This window comes from Martes martes (genome assembly GCF_963455335.1).
Source record: "Martes martes genome assembly, chromosome: 5".
In the NCBI taxonomy this organism is placed as follows: domain Eukaryota; kingdom Metazoa; phylum Chordata; class Mammalia; order Carnivora; family Mustelidae; genus Martes; species Martes martes.
In genome coordinates, this window is record NC_137892.1 from 99,873,720 (window position 1) to 99,889,364 (window position 15,645).

At 39.5% G+C, this 15,645-nt stretch overlaps 1 protein-coding gene across 1 annotated transcript in view; it reads right to left on the reverse strand.

Annotated features, from left to right (window-relative positions):
- Positions 1–15,645, reverse strand: part of CCDC192 (coiled-coil domain containing 192) — a gene marked incomplete at both ends in the record, with an annotated part of 195,746 nt that overhangs the window by 47,163 nt on the left and 132,938 nt on the right. Inside the window, one exon of the mRNA XM_080804605.1 lies at positions 14,040–14,172. Coding sequence (XP_080660731.1) covers positions 14,040–14,172 — 133 coding nt within the window. The remainder of the gene's footprint in view (positions 1–14,039; positions 14,173–15,645) is intronic.

Here is a 15,645-nt window from a genome sequence, read left to right on the forward strand (position 1 = left end):
CAAACTGAGAGTTAGGGAGAGAATGGGGCTGGGGGGATGGGGTAACTGGATGATGGGTATTAAGGAGGGCACATGTGGTGGTGAGCACTGGGTGTTATACACAACTAATGAATCATTCAACATTACATCAAAAACTAAAGATGTACTATATCTTGGCTAATTGAACATAATTTTAAAAAGAGAAAAAAAAACTTGCTATTTCCTTTTGGAATGTGCTTTTCTTCTGCCTCTCTGTTTCACTGACTCTTTCTTATAATTCATGTTTCAGTTGAAATGTCCTCTCCTTCTTAAAGAGTTTTTTTGCTGACCTACCTCATCAGTGTGTTCTTCCCTTCTATTCCAACCTTTACTTTATATCATAGAGCTCTAGTTATTTATTGCAGTGATCTCAATCTGTAGCTTTTCTTCTTACCAATGTATTTCGATTGAGCAATTGGGTAGGTGGTGATGCCATTGCCTAGGATGGGAGAAGATAGGAAAAGACCATGTTTGAAGCACAGTTAAGTTGGAAGGTTAGATAAACAAGAGGAAATCTAAAGTTCACCTGCAAGTATCTGAGTCTGGAGTCAAAGAGTGAAAGATGGACCCGAGATACAAATATAAGAATTATTAGGCTATCAGTGATATTTGAGGCCACAAGAATGAACAAAATAATTCAGGGAAAAACTGAAGATTCAGAGGAAGAATGGGTCTTGAACTAGGTCTTAAAGATCTTTAGAGATTCTATAAAGTAGATTTCAATAGATTAGACAAAGAAGTCACTAATAAGGAAGAAGAAAAACCAGGACTCTCTGGTTTGACATAGGCCAGGAATGGAAATCTGTCAGGAAGAAAGGGGTGGTCATTTGTGTTGTAAAACACTGTAAATTAAAGTAACGGGAGCATAGCAAGGTTTACACTGGCTCTGGCATCATGAAGGTTGTTGCGGACCTTGATTAGAGCACTTTCAATGGAAGATGATCATCTAAATGGGGTGGAAGGACTAAGACTGGTGGATTAAATAGCAAATGGGAAGGGTGCGAGCAATTGAAGACTGTAGAGTTGCTTATCTTAGAATAAGAGTGGGAAAAGGTACTGAATGATGAGAAATCAGAGCAAGCTTTTGCAGAGATGTGAGATACCAACATGTTCCTATGCAGATAAGAATGAGCTGGGGGCACCTGGGTGGCTCAGTGGGTTAGAGCCTCTGCCTTCTGCTCAGGTCATGATCCCAGGGTCCTGGGATCGAGCCCTGCATCAGGCTCCCTGCTTGGTGGGGAGCCTGCTCTCCCCTCTCTCTCTGCCTGCCTCTCTGCCTACTTGTGATCTCTGTCTGTCAAATAAATAAATAAATTTTAAAAAAAAGCTATCTCAAGTCAAGAACTTTGATTATCTTAAAAAAAAAAAAAAAAGAATGAGCTGGAAAAGAGGAATCTGTGATGCAAGTGTGAAGCAGGGTAAATTTTAAGGGACATACATAGGGAGGTGAGAAGCATGGGGTCCAGAGCACACTTAGTGGAGGATAGAACCTTGAATGTGAGGAGGAACACTTTTTCCACTGATAAGAAAAAGCAATCAGGAGAACACATGTGACAATATGAAGCAAGAATTTAGTTTTGGCAGTGGAAAGATGAGAGAGTCCCCTTTTGACAGCCTGTGTATTCACAGTAAATTATAGGTGAGGTCATCAGCTGGGTGTAAGTGTGGGGGAGGGGAGCGAGGTTTGAGAAGAGATAAGAAGGTAGAGAATAGTTGTTTTAGAGAGTGAGAAAGCAGCTTCCTGGAAAAAAAAAATCTCAGCTGTTTGGCTGGGCAAAGTTAAATGCTCATCTGAGATCTGTAATCATGCAGAGTAAAACCAATCAGGCAGGTTTTGTTACTTTGTCAGCAGGAGTAGAGAACAGAGATAGAGGGCTTCCATCAGAAGTTTTGTCAGCAAGGGATGGAGAGAGGGAATATGAGTATGTAAAGGGAAGTTTTAAGAAATAAATCTAGAAAGATAAGGTGAGTCTACTTTATGGAGGGCTCTGAATGTTGGCTAAAAAAATGAATTTTATTTCACTGGCAATGGGAAGCTGTTGAAGTATTTCTGACTATGAAAAACGACATTACCCAAGCTCTACTTCTGCATGATTTATCTTCCCTTAATGTAAAGTGCTGAAATGACTGAAGAAAAGAAACAAATGAGGCCATTTGTGAAGGACTAGGGATTAGATAATCATGATTTAAATGAAAGTAAGTAACAGTTGACGTGAGCCAGACCACCGAAGGTTAAATTTCTAAGAGATCTTGGTATCTATGGGAACCAGACCAGCTTGATGGGAGCATCAGGCCACAGGGGAGAGTATCTTAACGTCTGGGCTAGGATTAGGCAGGATATTACCTAAATATCTGTCTGGAATCTGTCTGGGTATTATCTAAATAAATGTCTGGAAGCAGATATACATCAAGGGATATATTGGTCAGTCACTAAATGAGTGAGAATGCGAAATGTCACCTAGAGTATTAAAACCAAATAAATCATCATAAAATTGTTGACCAGTGATAAAGCTAGAAGATGTCAAGAAGAGTTCAGAAAGCAGGAGGCCGGATGAGCAGGATCAGGGTGGCTCAAGGCATAGGCTCTGGCCAACACAAGAATGCTGGGTACAGGTCCAAACAGCTAAGTAGGAAAGGGAGACCAGACAGTTTTAAGAGTAGATATAAAGGATTTTGGAACTAGTGGTCAGTTCAGTTTTACAGGATTGGCCAATGTAATGACAAACCCCTGACTTGAACATGGGTGTCAGATTTTAAGCCATCTAAATATATGTACATGACATTGGTCATAGCTGAAATAGTAAAGTAAAAAGTCACAAAATAACACAGCTAGAGATAGGTCAGAAGCAACTTATTATGATACAGTGCAGCAGAATCAGCAATAGTTCAAATCACTCCCAGGATTTGATAATCTACTTCAACCTGGGAGCCAGTAGCTGTGCTAACAACTCCATGGGTATCACTGGCAATCTGAAAATACAATTTCTTCCCTGGGAAATCTGCCACATGGGCTGGTATTGAATTTTTAATTTAGTAGGCAAACTCATTCCATCACCTAGCAATTCATAAACATATTAAGCAATAGAGCACCAGGACCCATTAAGTTTTGTTCAGTATCCATCCATCTAACATTTCATGACCCGGAAGCATCAGGCACTGTGCTAGGCTGTGGATACAAAGAAAAATAAGACACCATCTCTTGTTTCTCTTTAAGAAACCTCCAGTCTATTGGTAATAAAGAATAAGCAAAGAGATACTTGTAATAGATTTTATGACTTTGGTATACTCAAGATGTATTGATTATGTAACTCATGGGAAGGCCAGGGAATGGGTGGGGAGATGCTAGTGGTGGTGGAAATAGCTGCAAAAGAGATTCTGAAAAAGGATCAAAAGACAAAAGAGGGCAAGGGTGGGGTTGAGAAGAAAGGTTAGGACATCTTAGAAAGAGGAAGTGGCTAATGCAAAGCCTTTAGGTAGCAAGCAGCATGGTACTTTGGGGGAAAATTCCTAGTCATTGAATATGGCTGTCATATTTCAATTAGGCTTGAATTTTGCTCATTTCATGTCGATTTTATTTCTCTCATATAATCTTTTTATTATATTTTCGCCTCCTGTGATTTGAAGTTCAATCAAGATTTTTTTTTTCCATTGCTTAACTTTTATAAGCACCAGATAGTGTTTAATATAATGGATGAATGTAATAACTCCAGGAATAATATGAATACAATTTCACCAAAATAGAAATACACATGTGAAACCAGTTATTAAGAAAGGAGAAGAGTGTTTATTTATTACTTTAAATTAACCCAAAGGAAAGCTGATGTAATTGAGGCAATAAGACTGTAGGTCTACCACTTTTCTTTGGGAATGATTTCAAAGGACCAAAGTCTTTTTATATAACATAAATAGGAGTGTTCATCAGCATGTGCTCATGGGGAAGGAAAAAAGAAAACCTCAAACCAGTTTCCATTTCCTTAAGAATTTATTCGGAACTGAATTCTTAGCATCTTGGTACTGCTTTATTGACAAATAAATTAAGGTGCTTTATTTTACTTGCCAATATTCCCTCATATACATTGTTGTTTAGAGCTCACAGCTTCTGCTAAATAAATTACTTCCCTTTGGTTTTAGATCAAAAGCAACTTCAAAAGAAGGACATCAAATTCAATTACTGACTCTTGGGACTTATATGGAAAAGTTATGATTATGGAAAAGAAAAGATCGTCTACTTGCATCTGGAAATGTGTATAGCATTAATATAGATAGACTATATAAGGTCTGGTTCCAGTATTTTCTTATGAGATAATTAATGAAAGATAAGCCCTAAGTCTCGCTTTCAGAGTAGGCAGCTCTGTGTTTCGTTCCATGTCCCCTGACATTCTGCTTGATTTGTGGTGTTAATTACATTCCACTAACTTTCTCTTCTAAGACCCCAGGACTCTTAGCTGCTAAGGTCCACAAGTGAAATCAATTAGATAAATGTGGCATTTCCACTATCTCATGTAATCCTTTTTAAACTCTTAGTGATAACTATATATGGGACTCTGTAGCACAGTCTTGGTTTCAAATAGTTGTGGGTTTGTTGGTTTTTTTTTTCTTTTTAAGATTTTATTTATTTATTTGAGAGAGAGAGAGAGAACCAGCCCAGGAGCTTGAGTGGGAGAAGGTAGGGCAGAGGGAGAGGGACAAGCAGACTCCCTACTCAGCAGCGAACCCAATGTGATGTGATCTCAGAACCCCAGGATCATGACCTGAGCTGAAGGCAGATGCTTAATGGACTGAGCCACCCAGGCACTCCCTGGTTTCAAATAGTTTTGAGTATGAATATAAATTTATATGCTAGATCTTATGGCAGTCAGTATCTTGATTTTTAGTTCTAGTAATATGATTTCTGTAGATGTGTGAGATATCAAAACTTTGAAATTAAAAGTATATTTTCAAAGAGTTTTCCTTTTAAAACTCTGGGTAATCTTTGAAAGAGAGCCAGCAAAATTGATATATGGATTAACATTATATGTAACTTTAAATGAAAATGAATAGCACCTGGTTGTGGCATACCTGGTAAATAAATAAATAAATAAATAAAAGCATATTGAAAATTAACTACTTTTTATCGGAAATTTACTTAGCAACCTGGGATAAAACTGGACATTTTGGCACTCATCCAGAGTTGGAAAAACCTGTTTACCCTAAAGTGCCACCAAAAGTGTTTCTCTGGTGAGCTGGGATAAAGCATCTGGAAAGGACTCTTTGTCAAATAGGTTGTTGACCTCTTGGGATCAGCTCAGAAGATGAGACTTTTACCTTAAGTCAGAATCCTCTTGTATACATGGCTCAGTGTGGAAAAAGTTTTATTACCCATTACCTTATAAATTTAGGAATATAAGAGTGAAGGTAATGTTAGGATTCTATAAAACTAAGAAGGTTTTATCCTATTGACCTGAGTTTTGTAAACGCTTTTTTTGCCTTTGAGGCCTCATAATTTATAATCCTTGCTTTTGTCCATTCATGAAACATACATGTACCTCTCCACCATCTGTCTTGTATCCTTTAATTCCTAAGTCTCAGAAATTTCACCTTTTGGAATTATAATTGATAAGTTTATAAGAATTCAAGATCAGTTTGTGACTAAGGGCTCTTCCCACTTTTGTTTGCCAAGTTTGAGTCAACATCCCTTGGAATGGGAACAGTGCTCTTTCCTTATTCACCAGGGTTAGCCAGTGAAAAAAATGGGCCCATGGACCATGCCTAGACCATCTTTGTGGAGCTGATGTTCTGCCAGTGGGCTTAGGTCTAGATGACAGCCTGGCATGGCAAGACTTCCAGGTCTTACTGGAAAAGCAGAGCAACATTCTCAGCTGTAATTTCTGGGATTAAGGAAAGCATCTATAGAAGAGCAAGAATGTTCTCAGATCTTACAGGCACCAATTATTATGCCAGCTTCTTCTGGATCTAACTGCATATTAAACAAATCAGGAATAATGATGTTCCTCTTACATTCCCTCTTGGTTTCTTCTTAGTTATGTCTTTTTTGTCCAACATCAAATTGTGGCTTTATTTGATAAGATAATCTGGTCCAAGGCAGTGTATCTATTTTTTTCTTTTTTTAAAGAATTTTTATTTTTTTAATTTCTTTTCAGTGTTTCAGAATTCATTGTTTATGCACCACACCCAGTGCTCCATGCAATACATGCCCTCCATAATACCCACCACCAGGCTTACCCAACCTCCCACCACCATCCCCTCCAAAACCCTCAGATTGTTTCTCAGAGTCCACAGTCTCTCATGGTTCATCTCCCCCTCCAATTTCCCCCAACTTCCTTCTCCTCTCCAGCTCCCCATGTCTTCCGTGTTATTCCTTATGCTCCACAAATAAGCAAAACTATATGATAATTGACTCTCTCTGCTTGACTTATTTCACTCAGCATAATCTCTTCCAGACCCATCCATGTTGATACAAAAGTTGGGTATTCATCCTTTCTGATGGAGGTATAACACTCCATAGTATATATGGACCACATCTTCCTTATCCATTCATCCGTTGAAGGGCATCTTGGTTCTTTCCACAGTTTGGCAACTGTGGCCATTGCTGCTATGAACATTGGGGTACAGGTGGCCCTTCTTTTCAGCACATGGCAGTGTATCTTTAAAAACAAATATTCTTATAGACCAACACAGTGCACATAGGGGTATGTATCTAATATGTGTACAAGGGTATATATCTAACACTATCCTGCTACCAGAAATAAATCCTGTGCCTTCAAACAAAAGACCCCCACTTGTCCAGTGGAATCTTGTTCTGTGCATCCTTTCTCAATTTGATGAGCTCAAGCCCCCCAAAAGTACCCACTCATTCCTCCAGACTTATTCATATGACCAATGTAGCTATTCTCTACTTCAGCCTCCTATCAGGAAACACTGAGTCATTAAATGAAATCATACTGAGGTTTCTGGGGAATGCAGGAGAGAACAGCATTCACTTTTTCTACTTGGGCACCAAGATGTTTGTACCCGGAAAAGCTACACTGGCGTTCCAGCTGGCTGACAACTGTTTGCAGCCCCACATTCTCCAGTTCATCTTATGTTGACAAACCTCTGTCCATTGATGTTTGACAAAGGAGTGTCCCACTGTTTCTCTGCAAATTGCCTGCCTTCTCAGCTCTAATCTGGGTTGTTTAACAACATTGCCAAATAGCACATGCTCTTCTGGTGATCACAATAGTCTCCATGGTTAAGTAGGAAACCTTTGAAATTGATCAAGGTCTAATTCCCATGTGCCTGGTTTGACATTAGCTGGTGCTTGCCCTTTTATCCAACTTCTCTGGATCTAGAAGCCAGGAGACTTAAAAAAAAAAAATTCCTAAGGGATGGACAGAAGGAAGGGACACCATTTCCTGATAATAGTATAATTCCAAAATTAGTCTTACAAACAAAGGAGGGAGGAGACCTTGAGATCATTGAATTCCCACAGCTGGTTTAGCTAGCAAAGTTCCAAATTTTGGACCCCAACCAAAAATCTCAGAATGGATCTTCTTACCCTTTGTTAATTATAAAATGAATAGATTTCCAGGCCTTTTGCAAAGGAAGGGCCTAAATATGCAGTTTGAAATTGAAAGTAGGTAAGTTTTGTACTTTCCTGACAAGATATGACTGATGCTTCAACTTGTGGGTATCTTCTCTAACTTTATAAGGTAAACTAAAATAGATTAAAGAGGATAGTGAGAGGTATTTTTTGTCTTCTGTCCAGAAAGCTTTCCCATTTCCCTTTTTCTGATAACATTTCCTTGCTCTTGACCTCTGGCACATGACAAAGGTATGGTCAATAATAACTTCCCATGGCCTTGGCCAAAGTGATTGATCCATGGGTTAGAATGTGATACAGATCGGGTCGATCAGATTCCTTCTGTGAAATACTGAATAAATACTGTGAGAAAGAAGTTCTGTTCCCTGGAGTTTGGTATAAGTTAAAGTTCTTTGGTTGCCCAAGTATTATAAGCCAATGCCGACTACTTAAAAAAGGAAAGAGAGAGAAAGTTAATCAGAAAGAGGCTAAGATAGCTATTCACAAGGCTTCCCTTGGCTCAAGGGGGAAGGGACATTGTGATGAACCATCCCACTGGACTTCAGAGAATGGGAGAAGAACACAGGAAATCATGCTTCTGCTACGACGGAAGAAAGAGGGAAGTGGTTCTGAGCAGGCAGAAGCACATCTTCACTGTAGATGAGCACAGCTGGGCCATCCTTCCTGATCTGCGCCTGAGGTCATTCAACTGGGGCCAGTAGCAAAGAGGAGCCAAATGAGCCATCCAAGAGCCCTGTGTCTCTGCCTTCTTCCTTCTTTTCTGCTTACACTTTCATTTCAGTTAAAGTTTCATTTTAGTTTTTGTCACTGGCAACCCACAAAGTCCTGAGCAATACCTAGTTCTCACATGAGTGATTTTTCAGGCCTAGAGGTTCCCAGAATGTCCTTTTAAAAATTAGAATTGCCCTAACTTTGCGCATAGTGAATAAGTAACATATCTTGGGATCTTCATGAAATTTCTGCAGGGAGTCCTGGAGCAGTGGCTTATCCTTGAAGGAAACTTCTGAAATCGGATTTTGGCTGTGGGGTTCTATTTTAGGAAGCTGCTCTATTTCAGAAAGACTTCAGTGGACTGAAGAAGAGACAACTGACAGGAAATCTCTTAGTGAGACCTAGAGATTATAAAGATAAATATGAACTATTTCTATGAGGTAAATACTGAAACTCCTCAGGAACGTCTTATACTTAGCACATGTTGAAGTTACCACTCCTATGCTCTCTCATTGGCCCTGTTGTTAACTACCGACATTTATTGGTCTACAATGTAGAATATCCCACCTTGCGATAGCTTCTGTTTTTTGAGGATTAGGTAGAAGTGCTTAAAAGAAAACCCTTTTCTGCAGATGTTGGGATAATGTGTATGTCTGAGGGGGAAAATCTCCACTTTTTGTTTTCCTAAGTTCTTGTAACCTCTGTCCAAGATAGTCACACCCTTGACAGTGGTAGGGAAGTATAGGCTATCTTTTCATCAGATGAAAGCCCATGCAGCCTCAAGAAATGGGTGGTGAACAGTATGTTTTGACAAGGTCCCACCATTTGAAACAGTGAGATCCCAGGGCCTTCCTTGATACTTTCTTTGAAAACTCTGGTAAGATAAATATCTGTGTTCCATAGTGAAAGGATGGTTGTATGTAGAACTATTGATCAAGTAATTGGTTCTTAGTCTGAGGAAGAACAGCCTTTCAAAGAGCTAGGCTGATAGAAAGTCAAGAGCACAGGATGGCATTGTTGAAAAAACCTAGACCCACATGGACGACTACACAAGATAAATAGGAATATGACCTCTCTCTGAATGCTTGGAATTCTGCCAACTGCAGATTTTACTTGGGCCCAAAGCACTCTCATTAAAATACACTTAAAAATGACAAGGTGTTAGTCATTACATCCTAGTGAGGATCGTTTTTCCCCCGTTGAGGTAAAATTCACATAACATAAAATATACCATGTATACAATTAAAGTGTACAATTCATTCTTTTTCCTATATTAACAATGTTGTGCAACCACTATCACTGTTTAATTCCAGAATGCTCTTATCACCCTCAAATCCTAGGGTTTTTTGTTTGTTTTTTAATACCTAGTTACAATAGGAACTTTGATCCAGAGAAAGTTTGTAGGAGGACAGAGAATAAGAGGCCTGAGTTCCCTGGAGTGGATATCCTGATAAAAGATACTCTTGAAAATATTGATCACAGTTGGCTCCGGGATGTTGACAAAGAGATAAATCTCTTGATTTTTTTTTTTAACAATACAGAACAGCAATAGTCTAATTTTTAAAACCAGTAGTGTTTAAAAACCATCTTGGGCCCCTGAAAATCACTGTCGTGCTGATCGATCATTGTCCATGCCTCCCTGAAAAGAATGGCTGGCTCTGGCCAGACACTGAGTCCTGAATAAGCTTGCTCTGGGATATATCTGCACTGACTGGGAGCATCTTCTTAACAGGAATAAAACCAAGAGATGACTTAGTGCTGATATGGCTGTTATCCGGGCAGTGAGAATTTGCATATGGGGGCTAGATACCTTACTTGGTATAACAGCTGTGCATGTTAGGAGAAAAGAATTGAAAGGGGAAAAAAAAAATCCAGAAGAGTGCATCATAAACTGGCTTGAGATCTATGAACCAGGTCCCTGATGTTTTGGTCAAAGATAGGAGCTTTCATCATAGCAAGTGACCTAAGGCTCATGTACCAGCAACACTTAATCATGAAAGACTTTTGCAAAGTAACTTTGCCCTCTTCAGACAAAAGAAGCAAAGATACTTTTTGAAATTTAACCTTAGCTTCCTGCGTACTAAGGTTTACTAAAAGGTGACCCTGAAGGGGTACAATAGACATTTCACTGAATTATGCTAGCAAATAAAGCCGTAAGCACTTCAGGTGCAGGCTGTGGAAATGTCCGAAGGAATCTGCCTTGGGCTGTGATTATTTGCACAAAGCAAAATCAACAAACAACACTCAGGCTGTAAGCAAGTTTCCTGCTGTGCCAGTTTTATAATAAAGGTGTTTTTCATTTCAGTTGAACTTTCCATTGACTTAAATCATTTATTTCTTTGGAGGTAATTTAAGTACATAGCCAATGAAGAAGTTTACTGTGTTTATATAAAAAGTTTGGTAGCTCACTGCTTCATCAAAATGAGAATATGCTTAAAGCTATTCCTAATATTCTGGAACATTCCTCTGATTAGAAGAGCTGAATAGCAACCTAATATATATAGACTGACTTAGAAAATGAATCAAGCAAGGGGGGAAAATGCACATTTGGGTAAAAAATATTCTAATTTATTTGGCAATGTCTTAATCTGCTTGTTAGAATATAGGCATCAATCTGTAACTATAATAGAGAAGTAGCTTTATGTTAATCCAGGTAACATGTCATTTAGAATAAAAACTTTTTTCCATCTTGCAATTTCAATTGTTAAAATAAAGCACGCCTTCAGAGTAGGCAACCATGGTGTCATTTGATGGAGGCTGGAAGGGGATTCCTTTCCCAAAGTGGTTCACTCTCCCTTTTTATGGGGTCTGAAATTATATCATTGGACATTTATTACTTGGATCACAAAGGTCTTTTGTTCATCAAGAAGAATCTATTTAAAAAGTGCAAATACTCATGGATGGGTGACTCATTAAACATTACATTATATTTTAACTTGACCATTCGTTGAGAGTGTTTAGGACATGTTGGTTTTGTCCCTCACTCTTTCTTTCTAGTAATGGGTTATCTCTTCCTTTAAGTAAGTGCTTCTCTCCAAATCCAGCCCTGTGCTTCTGGTGGGAGCTGCCAGTCAGAACATTCTTCTTTTCCACCCTGATTTTCCTCTGCCCTGCCACCCAGTAGCAGGTGCATGACTCAAGCTTGTCCAACCATAGTTCCCTACCCGTGGCCACAGACTGGTTCATGTCCCTACATGGGAACCCACGCAGGGACAGAGTGCTTTATTATAATTTTTCTATCTAGAATTGGTGGAAAAATGCTTTCTTTTCTCTCTGGAGGAAAGATGAGAACAGCCCATAGTTGCTTATGGCCATGTTTCCAGTCTCTTCTGACATCCCACTTGAGAGAATTAAGTCTCAATGAAGAGAGAAGCAGCGATGAGAGCCGTAGAGTGTTTTGATGGTATCTGAGACTCTACATCTATTGTACTATATATGGTTAATGGCATGCCCTTTCTTAGTTTGTTTACACTTATGACAATAAATTACCCTTTCTTCTTAAGCTGTTATGTATGACTGGAACATCTGTCATTTGCAAACAGAGGTCTGAGAACTAAAAACAAACATTTTATAAAAGGACACAAGATAACTAGGGGAGGGGTGTTGTTCTGGTCTAGGAATGTGTGTGGGAGGTGGGTCAATCCGAATTGTTGTGTGGCTAAATGGAGGTCATTGTGTGTTAAAGTAACCAACATCTTTGCAAACTTTACTTTCAAGTATGTTGAGAGGTAGAACAAGGTGACCAAAGTCTCTGAGAATGAAAGCTAATATGACTCTGGGGCCAAAAGTGCTTTGACATTCTCTTGGGCTATTGAATTCAGGTTGAGGGGCATGGGAGCAATGGGAGAGCAATAAAGTGCAAATATTTTATTTAAGTCAGTGCACTGACTCAGTTTTTCCACGAAATAAAAGAAGCAACATATGGTCCAAAAGGAATCACTGTTTTCATCCATAACTGACCTTGGAATACCTGTCTTTATTTAAATTTATATCTGTTCATAATACATTAGGATTTTGTATTTTTTTTCTTGTACTGGTAGTAGTTGTTGTGTTGTTTTAAAATTAGAAATATAGAGAGAAAATTGACAAAGGTGGGATTTCATGTTTCCTATCCTCTCTCAAACCATTAGAGTCCTCGTACCTCAGTGTTATTTTGATTTTGACCTACTAAAATATCAGAGGGACAGAATTGTTATTAGACAGCAAATGATATTTTTGTCAACAATGAGAATTATATACCTTGCAATAAGATCTTTTTTCGCTAGATTCAAAATACAGTTGAGAAGTTGAAAGCTTCTCTCAGGTAAACTGGAGAACTTTCTCCAACGTGATGTACAATCATTATCAGCTTCTTGTGATGCAACATTAACTTGAAATCTGGCTATGATGCCCTAGAATAAAGAACTTTAAGTGGATAATATCCTTGAATGGATTTTATTCTCTAAGTTTTCATGGTGGTAAAAGTAAATTCATAAGCTATCATTATGTTCTGTGGAAAGAGAAAAACATATTGACCTTCAGCATGTGTTTCAAGATGACTGTGTAGCATGCCATTTCAACCCTGGGGAAAGTGCTATTCAGAAGAGAAGATTAAAACCAAACTCATTTTAAAGGTTTACCACGTGGCCAGGATGCGGACGTGTCTCCCTTTCTGAAGCCACCACATTGCCTACTTTCTCCTCCTCCATTTATTTCCACTGTCCTCCTCTTTTTCCAGAATTATTTATGAGTAATAAAGGAAGCCAGGGTAAGAATAATAGCATGTTTCTGGCTTTACAAGAGTGCCACACATAAAAGACAGACATTTATCCGGGGGGACCACTGTTTTCCAAGAGATTCACCAGGCAGAATGTCTCGGCTGTAGAACAGAGATGAGGATCCTTGTGCGTGGGAAGTGCGCAGGCGCACTGGGGAGGGTAAGTGGCTGGCGGGAGGTTCCCTGCTTGGGTGTTGCTCACACTTGTTTAACCTGGGGCAAAATAATCGACATCCCTAAGCCTCCGCTGATTCCTCAGGAATCCATAAATGAACTTACTTCAGAGGTTATTCTGAGAATTAAATACATGTTAAGTGCTTAGCCAAACGCCTGGCACATACTATTAAATGTTAACTAACATCATTCATGGGGACAACGATCGGAGGGGTATTCCTCCCGCACTTAGAGAAGACTTGTTCAAAACTCCAAACCATCGTGGCCATTACAGGTTTTCGGAATCACCCAGATTTCATTCTCACCCAGCGTTCCCTGCTTGTTTCTGGCTCACTCATTCACGGGTTGTTCCAACAGTCAGTTCTTAACTTCCCTGTGCCTGCCCCAGCATACAAGCCTGGCTAAACTTGAAGACAAGCTCCTCTCTCTGCTCCACTCCAGAGCTTCATCGCTTGGGTCTTCATTAGGCGCTCCCTTTCCCTCACTGCCACCCAGCTCATGCAAAGACCCTTCTCAGATCCATTTAGTCCAGCTCTTTAGCTTCACAGACTTTTCCTCTAAGGAACCCCTTATTCATTCCCTACCTCACAGACAGTGAACGTGAACCCAGCCTGGACTCAGTAATTTGTGCCATGTCTGCTGTTCGCAGGGAATGGAGGTGGGGTAGGCCAGGTCAGCATGCTGCTGGGCCAGGATTCTGCCTGGCCCTGTGGCCCTGCTTTTTGCTCTGTGGCCAATAAAAGCATATACCTCACTCATGCCCTAGGGCCCGTGTAACTGTCACGTGGTAATACTGACCTCTAGGGGCTGGCTTCCCTTCACATAGAGTCCTTATCTTCTCATTGAGCTCCAGGACTGTGATGGCAGCCTCTTGCTTAGCTGTTGCCAAATCAGTTTGCAGCTTTTTCAGTTTCCTTTTGTGCTTTAGTTTCTTGAAAAAAATAAGAGTTTCCGTCACTAGAGACAGATGCATCAAAGGAATAAAAAGAACTAATGAAGTCTAAACAAACATGGTCTTTGAAGCCCAGCTTCGGTGAACTGGTCCCTGTTTATCTAGCTTAAGTCCTTTCTGAGGTCTGTGAAATGAGTGCGTGTGCTCCCGTCCAAGAGTTCCAGGCCCCAGCACCGAAAGTCACTCTCTACATCAGAGTATCTTTTACCCTCTTTAGGGTTTTAATCTGCAGCTGAACCTTGTATTTTGGTTGCTTATAATAGAGGCAATTAGAGAACAACTCTAGTTGATTGTTGGCATTTGACCAGTGAGGTGCCAATGCCTAAAAGTGCCTGATTTTTTTTTTTTCAGTCTATAAGTAAACTCACAAGAAATAGTGAGTCTGTTTCAGAGAGTCTTGCTTCTGTGTCATTTTCTACCCTAATACCATAAAGGTTTGCTTTCCAATAAACTCTAAAGAGTGTGATGCTACCATGAAATGCTGATGTTTACAGATATTTACCAGGGTATCTCTGCAGGGAAAGTGGTCAAGGGTACAAATCATTAAGCAATAGAAGACAGGAATTGCTTTGCTGTAAAATAGTCTGGTTTATGACATTGAAGCCTTTGAAAGAACTACTTGAAGTTGTTACCTAACCGAAGGATTCACCTGGAGACTTTATGACTAGAGAGCTCTGTTTATGGATTCCAGAGTGAAATTGCTGTGTCAGAATTAGATTTATCTGACACTGTGGAAAAACTGTCTGTTGTGCAAAGTGTTGTATTTGTACTTATGTACCGCTGCCCTGCTGACTTTCCACTGAAGAGCTCACTTTGCCAAGTCTTTGTGGACTGGTAATTAGGAAGCCCAGAATATAAATGACTAACATTTCTTATCAGACATAAATCTTGAGATAGGGAAACAAATGGTTTTTACACATCAGGGAAAACTTCAGGTAGCAGGGAATCATTTCCTTTTTTTTTTTTTTTTTTTTTTTGAGAGAGTAAAGCCAGTAGAATCATTTCATCAAAGATGGGATTCTATAGACGTAGACCACCCATTTTAAAGAGAGGTTGTCTTTCAGACAAAGCAGTATTAGGATTTCACAAAAGCTGAATTAATGGCAGACAAATGGCTAAAAGAGAATGTATTATTAAAATGGGAATGGTAGTCATGGAAATTTTTTAGCGGGAGTTGGAGGGGTAGAATCTGGCATGGTTCACCAGCACGGTTCAGGAGAGAGGTGCCTTCATCCACAACATGAGTTCCTGGTCTGTTCAGCAGTTTTCTTAGAGTATAGTTAGTATGCATACTCATTTCATCTTTGTACTAATTACAAAGCACCCCTTTGGTGTCAGGCAACTGTTGAAATATCAGCACTGATAAGGCTCTATGCCACTAAGACTTTCTTACTATTTCCTTTCCTCTGAGTCTCTCTGTTCACTGAAATCCTTCAAATTTGACCTGTTCTG